General features: G+C 46.5%; 1 protein-coding gene across 5 annotated transcripts in view; it reads right to left on the bottom strand.

Moving 5' to 3' along the window:
- BCL11B (BCL11 transcription factor B) overlaps positions 1–5,692 on the bottom strand; it is a 94,431-nt gene extending 88,739 nt beyond the window's left edge. For all 5 annotated transcript variants that reach the window (XM_065749893.1, XM_065749927.1, XM_065749910.1 and 2 more), the window contains exon 1: positions 4,771–5,692. In XM_065749893.1, the coding sequence (XP_065605965.1) occupies positions 4,771–4,828 (58 nt within the window). In that variant the 5' untranslated portion in view covers positions 4,829–5,692. The remainder of the gene's footprint in view (positions 1–4,770) is intronic.
- Between the last annotated feature and the right edge of the window lie 19,237 nt (positions 5,693–24,929).

Genomic DNA, 24,929 nt, shown 5'->3' with positions numbered 1-24,929 from the left:
CGGCGCCCAGAGCGCATCGGCGGGCTCCGAGCTCCCCCTAGTCGTCAGCAGCCGCCACTGGCACGGGGCAGCCCGGCGGCGCGGCTGCCAGCCAGCAAAGTTTATTTTGGAAAGTGTTTTCTATCAACAAACAGCGCGGAGAGCGAAGCGATCGAGGTAGGAAACGGGGAAGAGGAAGCAACGTTGCGCGCGATGGGTTTTTGTAGGCGAAAAACGTTCGCTAGGCGAGGAGGTGGCAACTGGAGTCGGGAACTGATGGCAATAATTTGTATGACTTCTACCAGCGCGCACTCCTCTAAGTCATAATTATTGTCAAATCTGCCACCAGACAACCCTTTGTTCTGCACAGAAACAGACGTTTTGCACAAGACTGAGTCCGGACGCTCCCATGAAAGGCAACCAGGTTGTAAAACCTTTAAGACTTCTGGTTCTCAGTATTTAAAGCAGCCTGACTAAATATGCTCTTCATCTGCCGAGCGGCAAACAAACGCACAATGATTTCTCACCCGCTGAACATCCATCTCAGCCACTGAGCACATCAACTATAAGGATGAAACAGTCCAGATTCACCGTCTAGTCACTGCACATCACTTTTTTCAAAATATTTTAAAACCTCAGAAACTATGATCATACGCCGCTATTTTTTCTTATCTCACGTCTAATGCAAATAGATCCAAATGAAAAGCAACCTGGAAATCCACTGCAAACAGCCCTTTTATTTCCTGCCCTATTTAGAGACGGCACATGTAACATCTTCCTAAGACACGATCTGTGCGCACTGTGCGGGTGCCATGACCAAGGCAGCCATCACCAAAATGGTTTCCTCTCTAACCCTTCAGTCTCAGCTTGCGTTCTCTTTGCATGAGGGTTGGTTGCACTGGTGTGTTTTTTCCATAAGATAAAGCACACTCTTTACACTGAATCTAAATACATTTTAAGAGAAGCTACTTGAAGCAATATGCAAAAACTTTGACATGCGAAAAATTTGAGTGCTTTTATTATTATTTTTAATGTAAAATGACATAGGAAATTATTGCTTTCCTTAGGAAACCTGTTGACCATACAGTGAAGAGCCTTTCTGGGAACTGGCCCTTCACCTGCAGCCGAACAATCTCACTGTGTCTATCCCTCCCAACCTTTGCTGCTGCTCTGCAGAAAGGTTCTCGCTTTGCCACCTCCTGCAAACCTGCACTCAGCAAGCTCTGCACATGCTCTCGCCTTTCGCATTTCCTTCAAACCCAAAGGCAGAGCTGGTTTGAAGGCAGATTTCTCAAGTTCAAAAGAAAGGAAGCAAAAAAATCAGATCCGAAGCTGGGAAATCAGCAGTTAGAATCAAACCAAGCAAACGCTTCTTTGCACAGAGCAGCTCTACAGCTCCGTTTCCTCTCCTCTACCTCAATTGCTTTGTCCACCCATCTAAGTGAGCTCAGCCACCAAGTTTGCTCTGTTCACCATCACCGTGTTCTGGAGCTGCCCTGTGCTCTCCATATGTTTCCCTTTTTGTGCAGCACATGCATGCACTGCAGGGCTGCCTGGGTGAGCCTGGCCAGGATGAACAGGCCGCTTTGCTTTTCAGTCTCAAGGACCAAGGTGCTCACGAGACGGTGCAACTCTGGGGCACAGCCCCGCTGCAGCCTCTCTGTTTTTTGTGTTTGCTTGTTTGCCTTACACTCGGGGTCTAAACATTTATCTGAACACCAAGAGCATGAAACCCAATCAACTCCAGCTGAGCGGTGTCAGAAAACCCTTCTCTCCTTTTCTCTCATCTCTCTCCCCATCTCCTTTTCCTTGCCTGGCACAGACCTCCAATCCATCCTGAAATGCAACTCTCCTGACAGATGCCAAAACCAGAGAGCAGGAGGGGGGAGGGAAACAGAAGCCCAAGCTAAACATGACATAAATGTGAGATTTCAGAAAGTGGTTCTCAATCCATCCCGGCTTTAGGGGCTTGGCTTGGGGTTGAGTTTGCTCTGCTGCAAGTGTTTCGCTTTCCTGCTGCCTGCTACTTTCCCAATTCCCTGCTCAAAGCTCGGTCTCCTAGCTGCAAACTGCACCTCTATCAGAGCAGGATGTAAGCCCTCTCCTGCAGCCCACAACTGGAACTCACTGTGCTGCAATGCCTCTGCTCCCACCAGAACCAACCCAGCACAGCACCCCCCTGGCTCCCACCCCCTCCTCCCCTGGATACCTTCCTCTTTTTCTGCCACTGTTCAGTATGCAGCATGATTTCTCCGCCAGCTTCCTTAGGATGGAGAGAGAGATAAACACAGAAGGGAGGGAGGGAAGCTGCATACCGCTCTACTCTCCATTCCTCCTCAGCCACCCCGCTAAACCCATTGTACACGCAGCTCCTCGGCACCTCTCAACGCTCTCCTGCCTCATTATTTACTTTCAAGTAAAGCAATCAGAAAAGAAGATCAAATTGGAAGAGCAAACCTACCTGGTTCTCTTCTCCAACACCAGCACCCCCCACCCCCCACTCCAAGCAGTCACAGCAGCAAGAAAAAAAATATGTTTCACCCCTTTAAACAAATTCAGACGTGCGCAACAAACCCAATTTTCCGCACCCCCCCCTCCCTCCAACACCAACATCACACATCTCCTCACAACTGAGACAGGAAAGTGGAAGAAATGGCACGGGGCCATCTCTGGTGTTTAGGTGGATTATGCTTTTTCTTAAATATAAAATAAAAATTAAGATGGTGGAGGGGGTGGGAATAAACCACCAAGGAAAAGAGAAATGCATTTTCTAAACCGGATTGTTAATAACAAAAATGTAATTAATGAAAGAGTATGTGTATGTATGGGGGGGGGGGGGGGGGGGATTCACCTTTTATGGTGATGCAAATCTGGCTCCAAAATAACAATGTACTAAAAACAAACCCCCCCTCAACCCCCCTCCACCCCATCCCCCGGAAAGAGAGCTGATACCCAGATGCATCTTCATTTGTGTTCCACCAGCTGATGGGCTGGGGGGGGGGGGGAGGGAAGGGGGAGGAATGGGTTAAAAAAAAAAAAAAGGAAACACAGAAAGAGCGAAAGAAATTGAAATTTCGGGACCCCAAACATCTCTTTCAAACTGTCCCCTACGAAAAGAAAAACGATCTCACGGGAGCTGGAAAAATCATACACACATCTATCTATCGTTTCACGGGGAAATCTTACAAACAGAAATTTATCACCGGTAACAAAGAAAGAGAGGAGCTCGCAAGCACCAAATGCTCCTGGCAGATGGCTCCTATTCTTGGCTTTCAGGGGAGGGGAGAGAAGCCGGGGGAATATTTTATTTATTTAAATTCTTTAAAATCTGAACATAAATATTCGGATCCGCCGCGGCTCAGGCTCAGCCCCGGGCTGGCTCCGTGCGCGCCGCCGCCCCCCGCAGCAGCACTGCAACTTGCGGACACCTCGGGGGGGGTGGGGGTAAGGGGGGGTCCGGCCTTCCCGGCGGGGTGCGGAGACTCAAACCGGCCATCCCCCTCCCTTCAGCCTTCCCACGGCGTGCGCGGCATTTTCCGACCCCCCCCCCTCCCCCCCCCAAAGCGGGTCCGATGCTTTCGGAGAGAAATGTAGATGCCACCACCAACACCACCCCGCACGCTCTGTATCCTCGTGTCCAGTGCAGCGGAGGGCACTGGGGACCTGTCCGACCCCTCCACCCGTGGCACAAACCCCGTGGAGGTCGGGGCGGCAGGCGGGGACGCGGCCCAGCGCTGCCTGCGGGCGCCCGCTCACCCCTCTCGCTATGCTGCGGGGCTGGGAACGAAGAGGGGGGATGCTGGTTGGGGAGGGGGGGAGGGGGGAGCGAGGCTCCTTCCCTCTCCCCCATGTCCTCGCTTTTCAGCTTTTTTATTATTATTTGGGGGGGGGGGGTATGGAGGGGGAGGAATGGGGGGTAAGAGGAGGAGGAGGGGGGGGGGGCGGTGTGTGTTTTCATTTGACAATGGGAGCTTCGTGAAAGTGCACCGTACGCTCCTGCCCCGGCCCTGAACCTCTGCTCGGCCGCATTCCGTTTCCCGCAACCCCCAGCACCTCGAGCAGCCCCCCTCTCTCGCCGGCCCCTCCGCAGCCCCGGCCGAGCCCAGCGCGGCTTTCTCCCGCTCGGAGCAGAGTTCTCCCCGCCGGCGGTGCACCTGGAGCGGGCAACGCTGCCTCCTGCCCATCTACCTGCCCCGCGCCGCTTCCCCGGCCGGCCCGCCGCCTCTCAGAACAAGTTCCCCCGGCCGCTCCGCTTCTCCGACCCCATTCCTGCTGCCCACCTTGGTCCTCCCCCCGGGCAGGCTGTCACGCCGATGCAAGGCGCTCGGCCAACTTTTCCCCGGAGCGGTCGCCGAGGAGCGGGGCCGGGAGGCGAGCGAAGGAGCCCCCGGGAGCCGGCACGGCTCGTTCCGGCCCGGCTCAGCCCGACCCGGCCCGGCCCGGCCCCGCGTCCCCGCCGCCGCCGCTCCCCGCGCTCTCTCCTCCGGCAGCTCCTTCCCCACGCCGCTCCGCGCTGCCGCCCGCCCGCCTCACCTCCGCACCGCTGCAAACGCACGGCTGCAAACTTCGGGCTTCTCCCCCCCTCCACCCCCAGCCCATCCCCCCTAGCCACACACCCCCCCTCCCCTCTTTAATTCCCTTCTCCTCTCCCTCTCTCTGAAGTCATTTCGAAGCTTTGGTTCCTCCTGGAGAGCCCCCCCACACACACACCCCCCCCTCCAAACCGCTTCCTCCCCTTCCCTAATTTCGCTCCTCAATTTCGGCTCGATCCGGTTCCAAGTCGAAACTTACGTGTGATAATCTCTCTTTGTGACAAGTGCTGCGGGTTTCCCTGCTTGCGACGGGACATTGCCCTGGCATTTACACTGGCATCGCCTGGAGAGCTGCACTGGTCTGGGGGCTGCGTTGGGGGCCGGTCCTCCTCCTCTGCTTTTTTGCGTCTTTTCTTCTTCTTCTTCTTGATCGAGTTCTTCTTCTTTCAAAAAATAAAAATTAAAAGGAAAAAAAAAAAACACCTTTTTGCTGCTGTTGTGGTGCACTGGATGGGATCTCCTTTCAATTAAAAATCATCATCATCATCGGGAAAAGATCTCTCGCTCTTTTTTTTTTTTTTCTCTTTCACACTGTCTTTTCTCCACTGCTTCTGCCACTCGGACTTCCAAACCTCTTCTTGAACTTGGAAGGATGTGCACCGCCAGTACACTTTTCTCTTTCCCCTCTTTTCCAGAGTGCTTGGCAAATTGGCAAGTGCGCTTTTCCACCAGGAGGGTTAAAAAAAATTAAAAAGAAAAAAAAATCAGAAATAAGAAAAAAAAAAAAAAGTACTGAAATTGGGATTTGCCCACACAGACAAAAAATTGCCAAAAAAAAAAAAAAAGAAAAAGAAAAAAAAAATGTTTCTCAGAGATTGACCCTTGCTGGGTAGATATCTAGAGAGAATTTGTTTGAAAAGGGGCAGCCAAAACTGTGTCTCCTCTTTCCCAGTTCAAGTGGCACTGCTCTGCCCTGGTGCTTTAGGATTGCCCGTGCTCCTGCACCACTTTGCACTCTTCCCCCCTCGCCTGGCGCTGGGACTGGAAGGAAGGAAGCCCCCAGTGCAGCTGGGCTGGTGCTGGCTATTACTATTATATATTGCAATGTGAAGATGGCGGAGTCCTGGTTCTCTGGGAGCGCTCTGTCTCTCTATGGCTGGGGCTGCCTCTGTACAATGGGATAAAATTCAAGTTCAAGTGCGGACGTGACGTTTAATCTGCACTAGAGACAAAAAGACCCAGAGAGTAGGAGCACTGGGGGCGACTAGCGGTGGCTTTTTAACATTGTACCCTGCAAGAGAACAAGAAACGCCACTCGCACACACCGCACTCACACACGCGCACACACACACACACACACACACACACATGCAAACTAAAGCACATGCACGGATCGGGAGCAGCTCCGGGCTTTGTGCGCTGCTGCTTTCTCGGGTATGCGGAGTGTTGGGAGCAAAGCAAAGAGCATTTGAAAAGGGGGGGGGGGGGGGGAACGGACACACACAAAGCCGCATCCTCATGCGGGGCCAAACTTCCCCACGCCGTGGCGGGGGTGGCTGTGCCGGCGGCGGCTGCTGGAGGCCGCTGGGGGCCGGGGGAGGAGCGGGCGGGGGCCGCGGTGTGGCCGCGCCGGTGCCCTTCGCCTCCGGCGCCGCGGTGCGCTCCCCTCGGAGGGGCTCCGGCCGCCCGAGCTCTTCGTCCCCCTGCGTTTCTTCCCGACAGTTTAACACCACCACCACTATCTGTGTGGGTTGGGGAGAGATATTTTATTATGATTGGTTTTTTTGTTGGTTTTTTTTTTTTTTTCCTCCTCTTTCCCGAAAGCGAAGCGTGATGGAAGCGGGACACGCGCGCACACGCTCCCTGAGCCGCACACGCACACACGTTCCGACCCTCCTTTCCCACCCCTTTTCCTTACATCCCGGCAGCGAGAGTTTCTCTGGGAGGAATTCACTCTCCGCCACGAATCGGGAGACGCTGGGCTCCCGGAGAGCGCATCTCGGGCACTTTCCCCGTTTCTCACGCAGGTAAATGCACGCAGCTGCGTGCGCTCACACTTGGGAGATTCTGGGAACCAACTTTTTTCCCCTGTACTCCGCTCTCTCTGCTCCTCCGAGTGGTGTTATTTCTCTCTCCCAACCAGACAAACGTTCTTGCAAAGAGCTTTCAGCACCGGCTCTGGACAGGGCGAGGGGAGCGGGGTGGGCCGGGGGCTGAAGGCGGGTGCACCAGGGACCCGAGGAGCCCAGCCCGCAGCCGGAGAGCGCTCTGCAGCGCGTCGTTCAGTTTCTGTACCAAGTGAATGTTTTGGTATGAAATCGCAAGAGAGCCTAAGGGGAGCAGAACTCAGCTCGGCTCCCTTAATCAGCTTTGAGTCGAATTTGGCTAACAGGCGAGGCTCTGTCCTCCTCCAGCAAATCTGCCTGCACATCCTCACATCTCTCCCACCGCCCCCGGACCCCCAGCCCCGGCCGTGGGCTCGCCCGACCGTTCGGTGCCCCCGCTGCTGTCATGTCAGCACGCGGCCGGCACCCTAGCAGCACTTTCTCCGTCGCCTTCGCTCGGCTTTGGGGCTCACCAAGCCGAACGAGAGCGGCGAGAGCGGCGGCCCCTCAGCCCCACGCACGGACACGCGGGTTGTGGGTACCCTCGGGGCCGTTCCGGAGAGGCACTTTCAGCCCTCGAGCGTGCAAAGTGCGGCCCGCAACGAGCGCGGCCGCTCCCGGGTGAGCTGCGGGCGGCTGCACCCCTAGGGAGCGCGGTGCCGGGAAGTTAGCGGGCAGCATCTGTTGATTAACCAGCGGCTCGCAGCGAGGCTCGGAGGGGGAGATAAGGGCCGGCAATGATTGACCGCCTGCCCCTCCCGCCCCGGCTGCGGGCAGGGCTGCGGGGGAGCCTCCAGCTGCCGCCTCCTCCTCCTCCGAAAATACATCCCAATAGGAAAAAAAAAATAAAAAAATTCCAAAGTGATTTCTCAGTCTCCTCTTTCCTCCCCTGTCTGGCACTTGTGATCATTAGCACTGAAAGCTGTTAATGTCTTGTCTCACAGCTCCCCCTTTAGTCTCTCTGCTCTCCCTGTCTCGCGTTCAAAGCCAGATCAATAGCAGCCTCTCTCTAACCTTGACCTGTCCCCCGACCCGCCTCCAGCTGCAGCTGCCCCGATGCTGTGCTTCCCCCATACTCCCCCCGCCGCGGAGGGGCTGGGTCTCCTGGGGCCGCCCCGGGCATCTCCCCACTCTCTGCCCTCGTGGGCTCCGGGCGCGAACCGCAGCCGGGAAAGGGCCATGCACTGTGCTCCTTCCCTCTGTGTCTCCGGCCCAGCACCGCCTCCCATCCAAAGCAGGGAGTCGCTTACCCAAAAAGACGGGTTAAAAAAGCAAAGAGGAAAAAGAGAGCATAACCTGCAAGCTTTGGGTGCTGTTTGCAGTTTGTGCCTTGTTTTAAATTAAAAAGGAAAAACACCAGCACTCACAAAATGACTTGTTAAAGGTGATCATTGTATTAAGGCGATCGTCTCCTCTATCTGCCCAATACAGCACGGGTTTGAAGAGTTCCCGTCAAGGAGCACCATCTTTATCATAGGAGAAAACAGGCTGATGCGATGTGAAATAACTCCATTCCACCCCATACGTTGGGCATGCTGAGTCAAGAGCCCTCTGCACACACAAGCTCAGCTTACTGCTTTTTCTTTCTTTCTTTTTTTTTTTTAATTTTATTTATTTATTTATTTTGAATCATGCAACATCCTTAGCTAAAATTTGGCACGGATATAGATATGTAAATACCAGTGTGAAGAGGAAGTCCCGATATCCTTGCAGAGGATAAGCTGGCTGTGGCACTTGGGCACATTTTGAATGCATTTCCACTTTCTCCCCATTTGCTCAAATAACTTTTCGGTGGAAGAGAAATTGGAGCTGCAGATTCTGTGTGATGTGATTTGAGTTTCCTCCTGACCCATGCTAAGTTGGAAGCAAATTGTTTTTGAGACTGATCTGGAAAATGGGGGGAGAGGTGGAAGGAAGGAAAAGGAAGGAAAAGGAAGGAAAAGGAAGGAAAAGGAAAAGGAAAAGGAAAAGGAAAAGGAAAAGGAAAAGGAAAAGGAAAAAGAAAAAAAGGAAGGGAGGAAGAGGGAGGAAGAGAGAGGGAGGGAGGGAGGGAGGGAGGGAGGGAGGGAGGGAGGGAGGGAGGGAGGGAGGGAGGGAGGGAGGAAGGAAGGAAGGAAGGAAGGAAGGAAGGAAGGAAGGAAGGAAGGAAGGAAGGAAGGAAGGAAGGAAGGAAGGAAGGAAGGAAGGAAGGAAGGAAGGAAGGAAGGAAGGAAGGAAGGAAGGAAGGAAGGAAGGAAGGAAGGAAGGAAGGAAGGAAGGAAGGAAGGAAGGAAGGAAGGAAGGAAGGAAGGAAGGAAGGAAGGAAGGAAGGAAGGAAGGAAGGAAGGAAGGAAGGAAGGAAGGAAGGAGGGAAGGAGGGAAGGAGGGAAGGAGGGAAGGAGGGAAGGAGGGAAGGAGGGAAGGAGGGAAGAAGGAGGGAAGGAGGGAAGGAGGGAAGGTCGAGGAGATCTGACATAAATGAGGCTGCTATCCTCATTCTCTTTGAGTCTTTTAAATGCTGCTGCTTGGGAAGAAAAAGGAGAGAGAGAGAGAGAGAAGAGAGAGAGAGAAAGAATAAACATAGGGCACGGATGTGATCAGCTTCGTTAGCCACTCCACCTTGTGAAAAAAACACAGAAGCACAGAATCCAACCAGATCATATTTACATACATATTAATAAAGCTCCCGAGGTGGTAGTTCAGCCTTCACACACAGTGCAAGGATCTCTGCGAGTTCTCATTTTAGACCCATAAAAAAAGATAAAAAGAGGTCTTTTGGGCTTCCCTGAATATTTTTCTGCAATGGTTTTATATCATTTCTGAAAATTACATAGTTAAGTGGCATCAAATTTCTGGGTGATATAATAACTCAAAATGTGTAATTTTTTTTTTTTTTGTATCAAATCACTTTGCAGCCATAAACAGAGCTTCAGAACCTCAATCAGAGCAATGATTTGGTGTTTTTTTTCATTTATGGCAAACAGTAAAATTATTCTCGTTACCTATTCAAATATGTATAAATTGGGACATTTATTCACTTGGTTTTCTTTTCCATGACAATGATATATTTTAGGGTGCGTCAAAATGAAGGCTTAAGAGGATCACCTATTATTCCCTGCCCCATTCCGGACACTTTCTGAAAAGCAGCAGAACAGGTGCAGGTTGTACAGTGTTTTCAAGGCATGTGGTACTCCCTCGTTTTCGGTGTCTGTCACTCACTGATGTTTCCAGGAATGAATTTCAGAAACAAGATTTCCTCAGCAAGTGCCTTGCTTAGCCAGTGCTCTGGGTTGTTCTGTTTGTTATTTGGGTTCCTGTATTTTTCTGTCCTGCAGAGCCCCACATTTTCCAGCCCTTCCCAAGTATTTACCATGTTGAAAGCTGTCCTAAGGTTGGGGCCCAGATTTTCTCTCCCACATTATTTTTTTTTTCAGTAGAAACAGGCAAAAGCAAAAAATAGAAAAAGCTCAGAAGCAGCAAGAAGAAGTAAAACATTGCTTTTAAAAATTAGTTTTAATACCATATTCTTATAAAATGCAAGACTGGGTCTTCTTTTCTTTCTTCAGTTTCTAAGTATGTTCCTGCCTCTGCTCACTACCACAGGTGGAGGGGAGCACACTTCACTGGCACCCAGAGCACACACTGTCAGCATCCCATCTGCTGAGGTTGCCAGTAAGGTGCCGGATGGACATCCACATAGTTTTGAGGTTGTCACTGTTGTTTACAAGAACAAAATAAATAGATGGAAGATGGGCAAAATCTGCTTTTGCTAAGGAGGCTTTTTCAAAAAGAGCTGGCACATGTTCCCTACCAAATCCAGTCCAAGAATTGTTTGTGTGTTTAGAAAGCAAGTGCCATCACTGCTTGATGCAATGAGCTGAGGTATGGAAACCAGCACTAGTTAGCACCAGTTAAGGAAGAAAGAGGGGAAGGGAAGGGAAGGGAAGGGAAGGGAAGGGAAGGGAAGGGAAGGGAAGGGAAGGGAAGGGAAGGGAAGGGAAGGGAAGGGAAGGGAAGGGAAGGGAAGGGAAGGGAAGGGAAGGGAAGGGAAGGGAAGGGAAGGGAAGGGAAGGGAAGGGAAGGGAAGGGAAGGGAAGGGAAGGGAAGGGAAGGGAAGGGCAACTAGAATGAGAGATATTTTTCTCAAAAGAAATTCTTTTAAAAGAGGCTTCATTATGTAAAAGCACAGCATTGTCTCATTGTCTCTATCCAGAGCTTCGTGCATAACACCCTTTGCATGGGAAGGAGTAGAAAGAATCCTCCCACATACTTACTCCCTGGAACTTACACATTCCAAAATATAGGATCCACACAGCTCTCCTCTGCTTACAAATATAAGTTTGTAAGTTTCAGCTAATTTATTCTCTTTGCTTTCTCAGATGATTTTAAGATTTAAATGTTTAAAATAGCAAAGGCCTTGAAGCTCCAAATGTGGCAATGAAATCTTCAGCTTGAACTCATGGCAGAGGTGTTCCAGCCTGCCTCTTGTCAATCACAAAAATCCTAATCTGAACATCAGAAAAGAAAGGCACCTCCTTTGTTACTCTTCTTTATTACTCTATGGTTTTCCTACTTTATTTTATTTAAATAGGGTTCTATTCATAGTAATATGGTGGTGGTTGTTGTTGTTATTTTTGTTATTATTATTATTGTTGTTATTATTATTATTTTAACTTGGGCAGCTGAACTCAAAGAGGAAAATTCATAGGTTTTGGGATTCAGCAGAAGCCCCTACAGTTTCATTATTCCTGTTGACAATAGAGAAGCGTCGATGCCAGGCCTGGGAGTGCTTGTCTATTGCACCCAAATTACACATTCTTGTTCATAAAGAGTAGAGCAAAGCATGAATGTGAAACGTCATTGCTCATGTCTCAGGCAACTACGTACATCTTGATTGAAAATGATCCGATAACAGCATCCTCTCAGACAAATTGATACTGCCTGCCTATCCCTGCACTCACTGAGGGCTGCTGAGCTGCAGGGGCAGCAGATGGCCTTGGCCATCACACCTCCAGAGCACACAGAAAGATGCCCAGTGCTGCTTTGGATTTCCTTCCCCCTCAGCCTTCTTGAGGTGGTCCCAGTGGTGACAGAAAGGACATGCTCCTGAGGTCAGTGTCACACTTGGCATTTTCCCTGTCCTGCTTTCATCAGGTCCTGTACACTTCTGCTTTTGTTCTTCTTGGAGCTGCAGGTCAGTGACAGAGTGTTGGGTGGTCATTCCTCACATCTTATTTACTACTTTAAAAAGCAATTCAGGCTGCCTAGAAAAGCTGTGGGTGCCCATCCCTGGAGGCATTCAAGGCCAGGTTGGATGGGGCTCTGTGCAGTCTGAGCTGGTGGGGGGAATCCAGCCCACGACAGAGAGTTGGAACTTAGTGATCCTTGGGGTGCTGTCCAACTCAAGGCATTCTATGAGTTTGTGACTGGGCCACCTCAGATTTGGGTGGGCCAAAGCTTTGAGGCACAATACTCAATGGCCACAGAGATGCAAACTGTTTGCAGAGCAGCAGTCTTTCCTGAGCCAACTGTTCCACCTGGACCCCACTACAAATTATTGTTTTCAATTACCACCTGTGTACTACTTCCCATGCAACTTATTGATGTAAAATTACAACAACACTGGTATAAATAAGTTATGCTGCGGTTGTAAAATGGAAGAAATTTTGTTGTAGCAATTATGTTCAGCAAGATGACAAAATAAATTTCCAGTGCTGTGCTTGCAGTAACCTGGGGAATTTAAACCTCATAATTTCCATTCATTTCAGATAATTTGGAGTAATTTCTATATGTAATAACTTTGTAATGAAAAACACAGCGGTACTGAAGTGATTTCAACTCTTTTTTTTTTTTCCTATGGTATACATGGCACGAAATAAATAATAAAAATAATATTTCCTTTTTGTATGTGTTCGGTAATTCTTTCAGCAAAATCATAAACTAATACCAGGACTAAATCTCTGTCCATGAAATGAAAAATAAATTGAGTTAAAGAAAGTGAAAAAGTATGAAAGGCCTTGGATGTTTTATTGTGACTTTATTAAATTGTATCATCTCCATGCTCTACAGTATCCCCGGGGGTTACTGTTCTGGGGAAGGGCAGAGAGCTAGATAGGTACATGTCCCTAGATCAAAGCAGAGATGGTTGGAGGAAAATCATACTAAAGTGTTTAATTCTGCCCTTTAATTTTTAAAATGGAATCTGAAAATAATACAGAAAAGAAAGAAGATAGTGTGAGATAGTACTGGATAAAAGACACGAATCACTTTGGGCACTGATTTTAGTTAGTGATTTTGATGGTAAGTTACTTAGAGACAGTAAATATGTCTGATCACAGAACATGCTCCACTACAAGTGAATAGCATTTAATTAAAGATAAGAAGAAGTACTGTACATCACTGAAGAGCTGTATCTGTGTCCTACTTACCACCACAACACAAGGCTGTTATTACACAATAAACATGAAATCATGTGCTCTGCATTGTTGAAAACAGTGATTTCCTTAGGAAAAATATCAACACAATATCAATAATACTGTTTTTCCATTTATGTCTCACTTGCATCTTCGGTAGTTCACAAAGGTGAACAGCGCTTGAGAGGCTTATCATGGTAGTAAGCAAAGGGAGGCATAAAAGGTGTTTGCATAACCTCAAAAGGTTATGCCCAGCCAAACTGTGGGTCCGGAGGTAAAACATAAGATTTCAGACTTGAGCTGCTAGGTGTCCATCTCCCCGTAGCATTGTGACCTCTGTTTCAGTCATACTAAAACGTTTTTTGTTATTACTCAGTATTATGCTACCAAGCTGTATCCTGGACCACTAGAAGATAACATGAGTTACATGGACTAAAGATTTATGACAGCCTGCTGAAAGCTTTGTCCAAGGATCAGGCAAGGGCAGTGTCATGATCTGCTCAGAGGGGAAGAAAGATAAAGGCAGTGTAGAAATAAGTGAGGCTGCAGGTTTTGGTGGCTGAAAATGAGAGTGCTTGAGCCTCAGCCAGTTGTGTCATACTGGGCAATGCCCTTATCTGCACAGGGGAAAGGACACAACCTGATGGGGCTTGGGGCTGGAGGTTGCTCCAGGAAAGCTGAGAAGAAATGTGATGGCATTATCACAAAGTATTTGACTAAGGGGTTGGATTGCCAGTGGCTTGCTGGAGATAGTAGCAAACTGACACAGTGAATTCTACCTATTAGTTAGGTCCTTAGAGAGCTTCAGATCTCTCCAAAGGAGAGGAACCCTGGTTTTGAAGGGGACACAACAAGACAGAGAAAAACTCATGCACAAAATCTCAGCCTATGGCTCACTTCTTACTGGAATCAGTGGTCATTAGGTGCCCACATAATTCTTGAGGCTCTGCTGCCAATTTGATCAAGTTGGGATTTGCTATGCCGCAGGCCACCAAGATGTATGGGTCCATAGGCCATACCCTCCAGCAGGTCCCTGGGACAATTCAGATCTAGAAAGACAACAGGAAATGTACAGAGGTAAAAATCATCCACAGTACAACAGCACACAGCAGTTGGCACTGAGGATTTAAGACTACAGATTCCCATCCCCAACCTTCAGACTAAAGAAATGGAAATGGAAACAAAGTTCTAAAAGCTAAAGGTAGGCAGAGGTCAACAGCAACATGTAATGGCAGGGAGCTGAAAAACTCTGATCCCTTCATCAAAAGAAGCCTCAAAAGCAAGGACCGAAATAGAACCCACTTGTGGTCACAAAGTTGAGGGGCTACATTTGAATAGCAGCTCCCGTGCCCCTGTATTTTTGTGTAATGATGCTGCAGCTACTGAGAAGGAAGGAACTGTCACTCTGAACTTCCACACCAAAGCTCGGGAATGCTTTTTGAAATCCCTTTTTTAAACATATGTATGCTCTCTACATATGAATATATAGAAAACAATAGATACACTCATTCTAACTTTGTGAATTTTATGATCCCCCTTTAGAATTACAGGTAATTGCATTGCCTTCCACTGAATTGCTCAAAAAATTAACACATACTTTCCCAAGTATAATTTCTTAAGAGAGTAAATTAATGCCCGTAAGGAAAGCAAACAAATGTCTGCTGAAGTGCACACCTGAAATCAAATACCTGTTTTCTCTGAGCCAGGTTAAGACATATCTTTTCAGATGGCAATGCCCTTGCGAATAATCATCATTTGAAGCCTTGACCCTTCCTGCTAGAGAAGTTGTTTTACACTGAATCTTCATAGGAACAGAGCATGAGTGAATTCTACTTGTTTTACAGAATGCATATAGATGAGGTCAGCCTCTAAACTGAAAATTTAAGAGATCGCTCTTTTCTGAATTCAAAATATAATTGCTATAGAGAGCTCAAATTAGCCATCCAGAAGCAAAAGTATATTGGGAGGGGGAAGGAGAAGATGGATGAAGACAAAAGCAGGTGTCATTTTAAGCGTATGACTAATTCCTCTTGCATGTTAGATTATTCATGTGTTTGCAGAATCGAGGCCTAAAGTACACCCAAGACCACGTCTGCTTTACGCGTGGCGATGAGCACACTCCCGGTGTTTGCCATGGAAAGGAGCACATAGAATAAGAATAAAACAATGCCAACAAAATCCCCCTCACCCCATGCGCAAATTAAATTCATGATGAGCAGGCCTGAGGGAGGGAAGCAGCAGTGGAGGCCTGGCATGCCATGTTATACTGAATCTCCCTTCTGCCTACTCCTCCACCTCTCTTTTCCTCCTCCTCTCCATGTGGCATCCTACTCTCCTGCTGCTTGCCTGCTACGCCTCTGCAGCCACTCGGTGAAGTGCTGTGTGGTAGCAGTACAGCAGCAGGAGCAGTACCCTGCCTAATCATCCCCCACTGCTGTCCAGGAGAGCCTCCTCTGCCCCCTCAGCCATCACGCAGCTAATTGAGGGAGGTCAGGCACTAGCAGAGTCCTGGGGCTCTGTTGAATCATAGAATATCCCAATTCGGACAGGACCCATAAGGATCATTGAGTCGATTCCCTTGCTCCACACGGCACCGCCCCAAAATCAGACCATAATTCTGAGAGAGTTGAACAGATACTCCTTGAACTCCGGCTGCTTGGGGCCATGCCCATTGCCCTGGGGAGCCTACTCCATGTTCACCACCCTCTGGTGAAGAACTTTTTCCTAATACTAAGCCTGACCCTCCCCAACGCAGCTCCATGTCGTTCCCTCAGGCCCTGTCTGAGAGCAGAGATCAGTGCTGCCCCTCCTCTCTCCCTCACGAAAGAACCATAGACCACAGTGAGTTATCCTTATCCGCTCCATGACAAAGGGAAGCAAGCTTCAGGATATTTTCCCCACAAAGATCCCATCTCAGCCATAGTTGCTGCCATGACTGGGATATATTGGGCAATCTGGAAGAAACAGCCTCCATGAGGCATTTGGACCTCCTATTCTTCATCTTCTGCCACAGTGATGGAATATACAGCTGTTCTGTGTCCCTTATCAGTATGAAACCTTACAGGCATGTTCCTGGGGGTGGGTGTCATTGTGGTTAACCCCATGCTGGTTGCTTATGGCAAGGGCTGTTGCTTTATCACCTTCTGTCACATGCCTGGCACTGTCAGGTTAACTTTGCTGATTTCCCAGAGCTGCCCTCCTGGGAAAGTCAGAGGAGGAGCCACAGGACTTGTAAAGGAAGAGGTGAGGTTCCCAGACCTCACATAACATTTCTGCCACTCTGACAGAGCAAATGATACCTTATCTCTGAACCTGGGTACAGCATGTCTCTTTGCTGCCAGGCTGGACATTGTTCTGGGATGACCAACCCACACAAATCAATTTATAGTTTCATCATGATACGTCCTGCTGATATTGTAAAGGATATAAAATATGAACACAGTAGTACCTTTGTGCATGTTTTCATCAGCTTCACATGAAAGAACCTTCACTTACACATACCTCTGTATACCACCTTCCTCTTGTCTGCAGATACTTTGATGAGGGATGTGACATGAGACCTTGCAAACTCAGCTCAGCAGCGGGTTGGAGATCTCAGTATTTCATGCTGCAAACCTGCCCTAAAAGCTCCAGGCATAGCCTTACTGCTGCTTCATTGCTGCCACCTTCAGATTTTATTAAGATTCGAGCTTTTTTTTTTTTTTCAAGAAAAACTTCACATCTAAAAAAAGAGTTTTTCCTAACTCCCTAGGAAAAAAGTAAGAAAATTAAAATGTGCCAAAAGCCCAAACTGTGCCAACCAAAGTCTCAGCATTCCAGAGGAAAAAAAAAGAAGGACATTACATAAAATATGATAAACGGAACTAAGACAGTAAATGCTTCCTCTTCAGTCATGCACACCAAGCTTCTGGCTTCACAAGTCCCAAGTGCCTGTGGCTGCCATCTTGCTCTTTGCCAGCCTGGGCTTCAGGCACTCTGGGGAATATTAATCATTCTGTGGCTATTTAGACCACTTGGTTTTCAGATTGCACGTCTCTGGGGCATGCATAGTTAGAACTTTCCAGCTTTCAAAAAGCTGCCCATTCATTGCTCTCAAGCTCTGTGGCTCAGTCCATTGGATGGCTGGAGGCCATCTGCAAAACAGGCAGCAAAATCTGACTCAGGTACTACTCAACCAAGCCCAGTTGCTTGTCCCTCAATAAGAGGTGCATAAGCCATAATTAAATAACCTCCGTACCCCTTTTCTAAACTTCTGATGTCATTAGCAAAGTCACACCAGGCTTCATTTAAAGTGTTAAAAAGAAACAAAACGGATGTTATCACCTTCTTAGCAGATCTAAAGAAACCAACCATCAGAAACCAGAATAGATTCATTGTACAGCCCTAGAGAGCTTATTGTTTTTATTTAAACAGAGCTGTGAAAGGACTTTCCAAACACAGTTAAGAACCAGAGCTATGCTGGAAGCAGCCTGCATCACAGGTGAATTTACTGAGGACAATAAAAAGGTTCAATCCTCATCCTCCCTAATTAGCTGTAATCAGTGAGAGATATTCTTGCCATAGGATAAGGAAATTGCCAACTGCTCTTTGAAAACTTGGCTTTTCGCAAAGGATTCTTCTTGGATCTGAGTTGTATCTTGCCAGTACAAATAATAATAATAATAATAACCCTCAGCATTCTCCATTGAACAATGCTGAAAAACATTAACTATTCAAAGAGACATAAATACTGTATTTTTATCTGCAGTTGTTGCATGGATCTGAGCTCAGTTGTATTCAAAATTCAAAAATTGCATTTACAAAAGAAATACGCAATTAAATATATGTGTAATCCTTTACCTAGTATGTGTTGGGGTAAAGAAGCAGATGTTCAACCAGGCCATGTTTTAGGGTAAGGTTACCTTCACTATCTTGTATTTATTGGAAAAAAATGCAATATTTTTAATCTCTGCCTGTTGCTCTCTTGTTACTGCCCAAAGTATTTTACACAGCCTTTAACACGGGTCAGTTGAATTATTTTGATAGCAAGAGGCAAATTTTAAGTAGATAAAATTTTCTTACTCTTCAGTAAAAAAGGCACTGCTGATTCCTTTGAAATTTCAGCTGTCAAGAAGTGATGACTACTGTCTAAGTTATCTTTCTTTTATTGATAGTTCCAGTATGTCATTTACTGTGAAATATCCAAATAGCTGTTCGGAAAGATACAGATATTTACATATATTGATGTCAAACAAAGAGGCAGTTGGTCCCACTGTGATCTTACCTGGTCTTGTTTAGGTGGTATTGATTCATATTGTACTACTGGCTTCAAAACTCTACCCCATCATCACTGAGAAGATGTGTGAAAGCATGTGGCCATGTGCCAGGCACAGCATGCAAACCACGAATTTAGCCATCTATTACAAATACAAGTGAAAAAAAATATGTATTTATAATGATTATATAATTCAGCAATATAAGGTTGTTTGTAAAATATACAATACACCTTTTAAACATCAACATATGGGCTCTGGACTTGATTAATCTATCTGGAACTTTGTGTAGGTATTCACACATGTCCAAAAGTGAGTGTAAAATGCTACCAGGTCTGTGTGGAGAGTTTTTACAAGGCCTGTTTGTCGTTTGTACAAGTTGTGCTGCAATGTACAGGAGGTCTCTGGTCACAATGCAGAAAGTGTCTGGGCCAGGTTTGCTGGGTGATGTTATCTCTTCTGACGTGGCAGAGGGAGCAGTGCTGTGCACTTTAGTCCTGTTGGAAACCAAGACGTGGCCCATGGGGACTGTCATCTCCTACAAGCTGAGGGTACCAAGGGTTTGCCCTGTGATTGCAGGCAGGTCAGTGCTCTGCGCTGGGTGGTGATCTTGAATGTCAACCATTATAAAAGGCGAGCGATAACATCTCTAGTTTCATGGATTTATTATCAACAGCCTGCCTTGCCCATTGACCTCAAGATGGTTTTATTGTACATCCCCACAACGTGGTCACATTTCTCCAGGTGAAAATTGCTGCTTATCGCTCCTCCCAACAACACTGCGGCTGGCTTCACAGGCCAGCTGGCTCTGACCTGGCTGCCAATGCAGGGCAGGGCAGTGCTGGGGATCCTGGTTGTGAGCTCTGTGCTCGAGGTCCCTCCTGCTGCTGGAGCCACACAGACCTGATAGGATTCTTGCTTTTTAATTCCCCAGGCAGCTGTGGGATTAAGTTAAATATATTGTTTCTCCATCTTTCTTGCACTTTTCTTGCAGCCTTTCTTGTTTCAGCACTGAGAGCTTACCCTGGCCTCTGCTGCCCATGCTCTCAGTAGGTTGTTCCTTACTGCTTACTGCACTGGTTGTCCTTTTCCCAGGATAGCAAGCTGTTCCCTTGTTGTCTGCAGGTGTTTCTCTAGGGCTGTATCTCCTCTTTTTATACATTTCTGCAGGGTTTATGTGTCCTACAGGTGATCTTGGTTTCATTTAGGGAATGTTTAACATCCCCAAAACCATAGCTCTTGCAGCTCTGTAACGTGGGTAGCTCAGCTCCTGCTTCTTGGGGTGGGGTGAAAAATAGTTGTTTCTCCCAGGTCTCATTCTGTCTGCTTGATTGGGATTCTAATCACACAACTTTATCAGCTATTCCAGTGTTCCAGGCATCACTCTTGGCAACAGCATCTCACTTATGCCTTGTCCTTTAATTCCCAGTGAAACAGTAAAATTCTTTACCTTGATTTTCTAGTCTTTATCTCATATGGTCAGCTCTGCAAATAGACCTGGATCTGGTGTCCCTACCTCTACTAGATTGTTTAGCACCCTTTTTTTTTTCTCTCTTTCCATGACTTATTTGCTCTTTCTCTAGCTGCTATTCTGTAAACTTGCTCTTTCTTCCTCACTATGGATCTCACTACCTGGGTTCGTGTACCACATGCTAGGTGATCCAAGGAGAGGGCTGTAATACTTCTAGGTGTGGCACTCTGTTAAGACAATGTCTTGTTTTATGCTGATAAGCCTCGGACATTGACTTCCTGGTGCCAATAAACCATTCTCTCCAGCAAACTCTGTCTCCTTGCCGTGTTACATGGAGAGGGCTGGAGGTGACCGCTGAGGCACTGTCAGATGCCAGCAGTGCTGGGATGGGACAGTGACTCTTTTCTTCTTTCATCCTCTGCTTGGACATGATGACAAGTCAGGGTCATTACCAGGCAGCAGGAGAAATCTGGTCAGATGAGATGGGACAGCCTAGCTGCAATGAGCAGAGTTTGTCCCATCACACACACACACATCTGCAGAGTTTGAACTCTGTCTTAACAAAAATACACATTTGGGGGATTAATTTATCTCTGCCTAATATACATCTGAAGAACTGCTCCCCAGAAATGCTTGTTTCACTCCTTTCTTCATAAAAGGAGCAGAGTATCTCCAGAATGGAAATAGCATAATGTTTGGGAAAGAAGGAAGCCTGAAGAAATGACCCAGGGAAGAAATATTGATTTTGCTCTGTTTTGCTGTGAAAAGAAGGAGAATAATTCCTTGTTCTTTTGTACACTAAAAGGGAGAAAACTGTTTCTGCTGTTTGCTGCAAATATTCAGGGTCCAACTCTTCTCTGTTGCAGCCTTTGATGTAGCTGCCACCTCCTTGACTCAGTGAAGATATCCCAGTATAAGACCAGCAACAGAATAGAGAACAAGGCCACATATTTTTAAAAAATAGATGAATGAAAAGCCCTGCTCTCCTGGTGTTAATGTAAGGCTTCTTTGTATTTGATACTGTGAATAAAATTTGTCCAAGAGCAATTCAACCAAATGTAAATATTGCCCCCTACTATGCCTGCCAAGATCAATGAAAAGCTGGATTATCTGCCTCATAAGTGTTACCATTTATGTAAGATCAATGCTGGGTCTGGTTACATGTATACACCTGATTTTCCAGTACTTTTATGACTTTTTTTAATATACAATTTCCTCTCAGTGAACTCAATGCTGATGAAAGCTCTCTGGAAACTGAAGTCATCTTGTTATCCCCTGAGCAGCCTCAAGTATGATATCATGATGTCCACGGGACGTTTCCAGAAGTCACCCCAAATAACGCCAGCTCGATGCCCTCTGGGCTACTGGTCAGTCTGACAAAGTCTCTCAAATGAGTGCCAATACCAAAAATCATGAATCTATGACACAACTGAAGGAAAAGTCCATGTCCCAATGTTTCCTCTTTCAGGCTAATAAGCCACAGAATACGTTCCTCTCTGCTCATGTAAACTTAAATCTTTATTGCTACGGTGATTTGTTTAGTGAACATGATAAAGAAATGGAAATTTACTTTGATTGCATACTCATAAGTTTTTATTCTTTTTCTACAGATGTGTATAGAGGAACTGTTTTTGTTTCCCTCCTCCAAGAACACTCCTATAAAGTGAAAGTCTTGCAGCATCTACCAATAAACTAGCAATCTGATCCAGAGAAGCAATTAAGCACATGCTTAAAATGATAAACTATTCTACTGGCTTAAGTGCTCTACTAGAACCAGGGTGTAGAACCATGGATACAGAGAATCCCATGAACATGCCTACAGGCTTCCTACAACACCAGGACTTTCCACAGGGGATCCTACACCAGGCTTCCTTCCCCAAAAGAAAATTAGCACCCATTCTTTGGGGAAATGTTGCTGTGTCCAGGCTCTTGCAGCACAGGCGTGTCCACAGAAGCATTTCAGAGCAGCTTGGGATTGAGTTGGCAGTGCCAAAGCCCTGCAGGAGATCTGCACTACATGGAGCAAAAACAGTTCAGGACACCGTGAGAAGCCTTAAAGCAAAATGACATTTTGTCAAATTTAATTCAATTCCACATATTTTGCCAGCTCTTTCAAATTTCGTTGTCCTATGAATTTGGCATCTCTTCCTTGCCTACCCTTACAAAACAGCTTTCAAAGAGAAATGTGCCCAAGAAAAACCTGTATCTTCCTTGCCAGTAGTTATGGGAATGTTTTCCATCTCTTCTGCCTTTGTCTGTGAGTCTTCTCCTTCCCATTTGAAATGTCCTCTTAGGACAATCCACTCTTAACCCTGATCTCCTCCAGAAGGACATTCTACCTAAGGAATTTTCTGAACTCTTTCTTTTGAAAGCTGATTCCCCTTGCAAAAAAATGATCACCATTTGAAAAATGAGCTTTTAGTTGTTGATGAGATCAAATATCCTTCATCCATACCAGTGGTGAAAAAGAGGCATCTCTGGTGATAGTGAAAGAACCAAACAACTCTTATAAAATCCAATCATAGCTGAGGAAACTGTGATCTATATAAGTGGGCTCTCACAGGTGCATTTATACCTTGGCACCTGGTAAAGAGACCGGACTGTGCTGCCCAAATCCAGAACTGTTAGGAGTTAAAGGAATTTTTCTCTGGTTTGCATTGTCTGGGTGCTTGTCTTGAGAAGCTGAGAACTTAGATCACTGTTGTCACAGTACAGCAGCTGCATTCAGTGAACCAATACTCCTGCAACAGTTTGCATTTTTAGTGTTTTTTTGCTGCAAAGGGTTTGTGTATGTGTGTGTGTGTGTGTGTGTGTGTGTGTGTTTGTTTCTTTGTTTTCACATGTCATCAGTGAAGGCATTAGGTAGGGTGAGAGAAGAGATAAGTAACTAACCAAGAAAGTAAGAATATACTTCTGTGAGTCATCACTTGTCTTAACAGACCGGTCCTGAGAGCAGAGTGCTACAGAAATGTCTATTTTAGTTAAAAAAAAAAAAAAAAAAAGTTTGGAGAAGTGAACATTTCTGCACAGATTGTCACTACTTTGTGAATACTCACTGAAAAAGCCATGAATCTGGTACAGCTCTACAGCAGACAACTTTGGAGGAAAGCTTATTCTCCGGCCATGAATTATGCACAGATAATTATACTGTTCTTTTTTGGCAGCCCACTCTGTGGTTCCCATCTTGGCACATCATCTTCTGTTCCAAGTCATACACCCATTAGCTCAAGCCTGAGAGCCCTTCCCCAGGTCACACGCACAACACCCTCTGAAGGAGTGGAACCATGATGACAATTTGTCAGATATGATAACTAACAAATTAGTGCCTCGCGTTGCCGTCAATGTTTGGGGTTTCTGATACAGTGCATGTAGAGCTATTCATTAGGCGTGTTTGACAGAGGGTGGGAGTGGAGAGGTTGTTTTGTCTTCCTTCACTTTTAATTCTGACAATTGCAAATGCGCTGCAGGCTTCTCAGCTCAAACACTCACTGCACTATCCTGGCTAAATCCTAGTGAGGAGAAGAAATGAGCTCTCTTGGGTGACCACTCCAGTGTGTAGGAGTGAAGCATCCTTTTCATATTCTGTCAGCGCTACAGTAAAAGCAAAAATCTTTCAAAACATCCTTCATGTATACATTCAGATTCCTCGTGCTTTTATTCCACTATAGGAACATAAGATCACTGGAGACATCCTAGTTCTAACAAGTATTGTGGAAATACATTGTCAAAGCCCTTTAAAATGTTCCCTTAGATACCCCATCTTAAGAAGCAGCCGAGCTCTCAGCAGCTGTGAGGTACCGTAGTTAGCTACAATTGCTACAATTTGCTGCAGCTCAGCCTCCTGGAATAATTCCTGTCAATGAATCATTATGGATTAGGCCATACTTAAAAGGTTAATTTATATACAACTGCTGGAGCTTGTATTGACCCTTCTTACACTGGTCTGAGGCACTGCATGTTTTATTGCCTCTCTGTATAAACAAAAGTTCCAGATAACTGCGTATCCTTGAAAAGATGGTCTTAACTCTTTCAGTGATGGACAATTGCTGAGGCAGCTCTGCTTGGGAGAATGCCAGGAACTGAGCATTAGGGCACATACCCACACTTTCTGCAAAGATTGTCCGTTTACACCACAGCAGAGCCAAACTGGATTTTGTAGCCACGCATTCCTGATAAAATAATAATAATAATAAAATAAGGAAGATGTGCAGGGAGAGATCCAATCTTTCTTTGGATTACATGATGTGATTTGAGGGATATGCTTATCGATTTGTTGCTTTTGCTTCTGCCTGGGAAGGAGTTATATGCTTGGTAGATTGTCCATTTTGTTCTGAGACTATCACTCTTCTAATACAAAGACTATCACCTTTCTAATAAAAATACAGTTCATCCTTGTGAACCTCACATCACTTGGTAGCATAGCACAAGTAGATTTTAAGGTGTTATTCCTGAATAAAGTTAAAATATGACAAGGTCATATCTCCACTCCATAGCCACAGGACAACACTCAGTGTTCAGCAACCCAAGGTATACTTTAACCCCCCATCATACATAGTGTATGCATGGCCTGGCAATGCTTTAAAAGCACACTCAATAAAAACTCCACAGTGGTTGGAATATCTACAGTTGGTCTGCATGGTAGAGTCTGTATTCAGAGCCCTTCATGGCTTAACTGTATGTCATGGAAACAGACTGATTTCTGTCATCTTCTCTGCACATCAGCTGCTGCAGTACTGCAACTTGATCCTCTGTGCAGAAACTCTTGGTACAGCAGCCATCTCTCTGTCTCTCTGCCATCCCAAAACGATTGTGGGGGGAAAAAAAATGTCTCACTGTGGGGTGAAGACAGTATTTCCAGTTTCTAGATGCTCAGATGCCTACTGGTGCACACAACAACATCCCAGCTCGAGCGCACTTCATTGTAACAGCTCTCTGTGCTATGCAGATCAGTACTCCAGCACAGCTCAGGCATCATGTGCCTCACACACCACCTGATTTTGTTGTATGGGTAGCATCCATCCACTATGTGTGCTCTCAGCCATCTGTTACTTGGTTATCCACTGCCCACATTTAAATTCTTGCTTCTCTTCCCAAAGTTTAAGAGGAGAAGACATGCTGTGCAATTCCTTTGTCTTTCCAAATGGAGACATCTAGTCATTCTGGAGCAATTTTTGACCATGCTTCTGTTTCCCATCATC

Source organism: Cyrtonyx montezumae, unplaced genomic scaffold (assembly GCF_038088225.1).
Source record: "Cyrtonyx montezumae isolate F1298 unplaced genomic scaffold, pur_monq_1.0 scaffold_10, whole genome shotgun sequence".
Lineage (NCBI taxonomy): Eukaryota > Metazoa > Chordata > Aves > Galliformes > Odontophoridae > Cyrtonyx > Cyrtonyx montezumae.
Note: the sequence above shows the minus strand (reverse complement) of the source record. Positions and strands in the feature narration are given on the sequence as shown.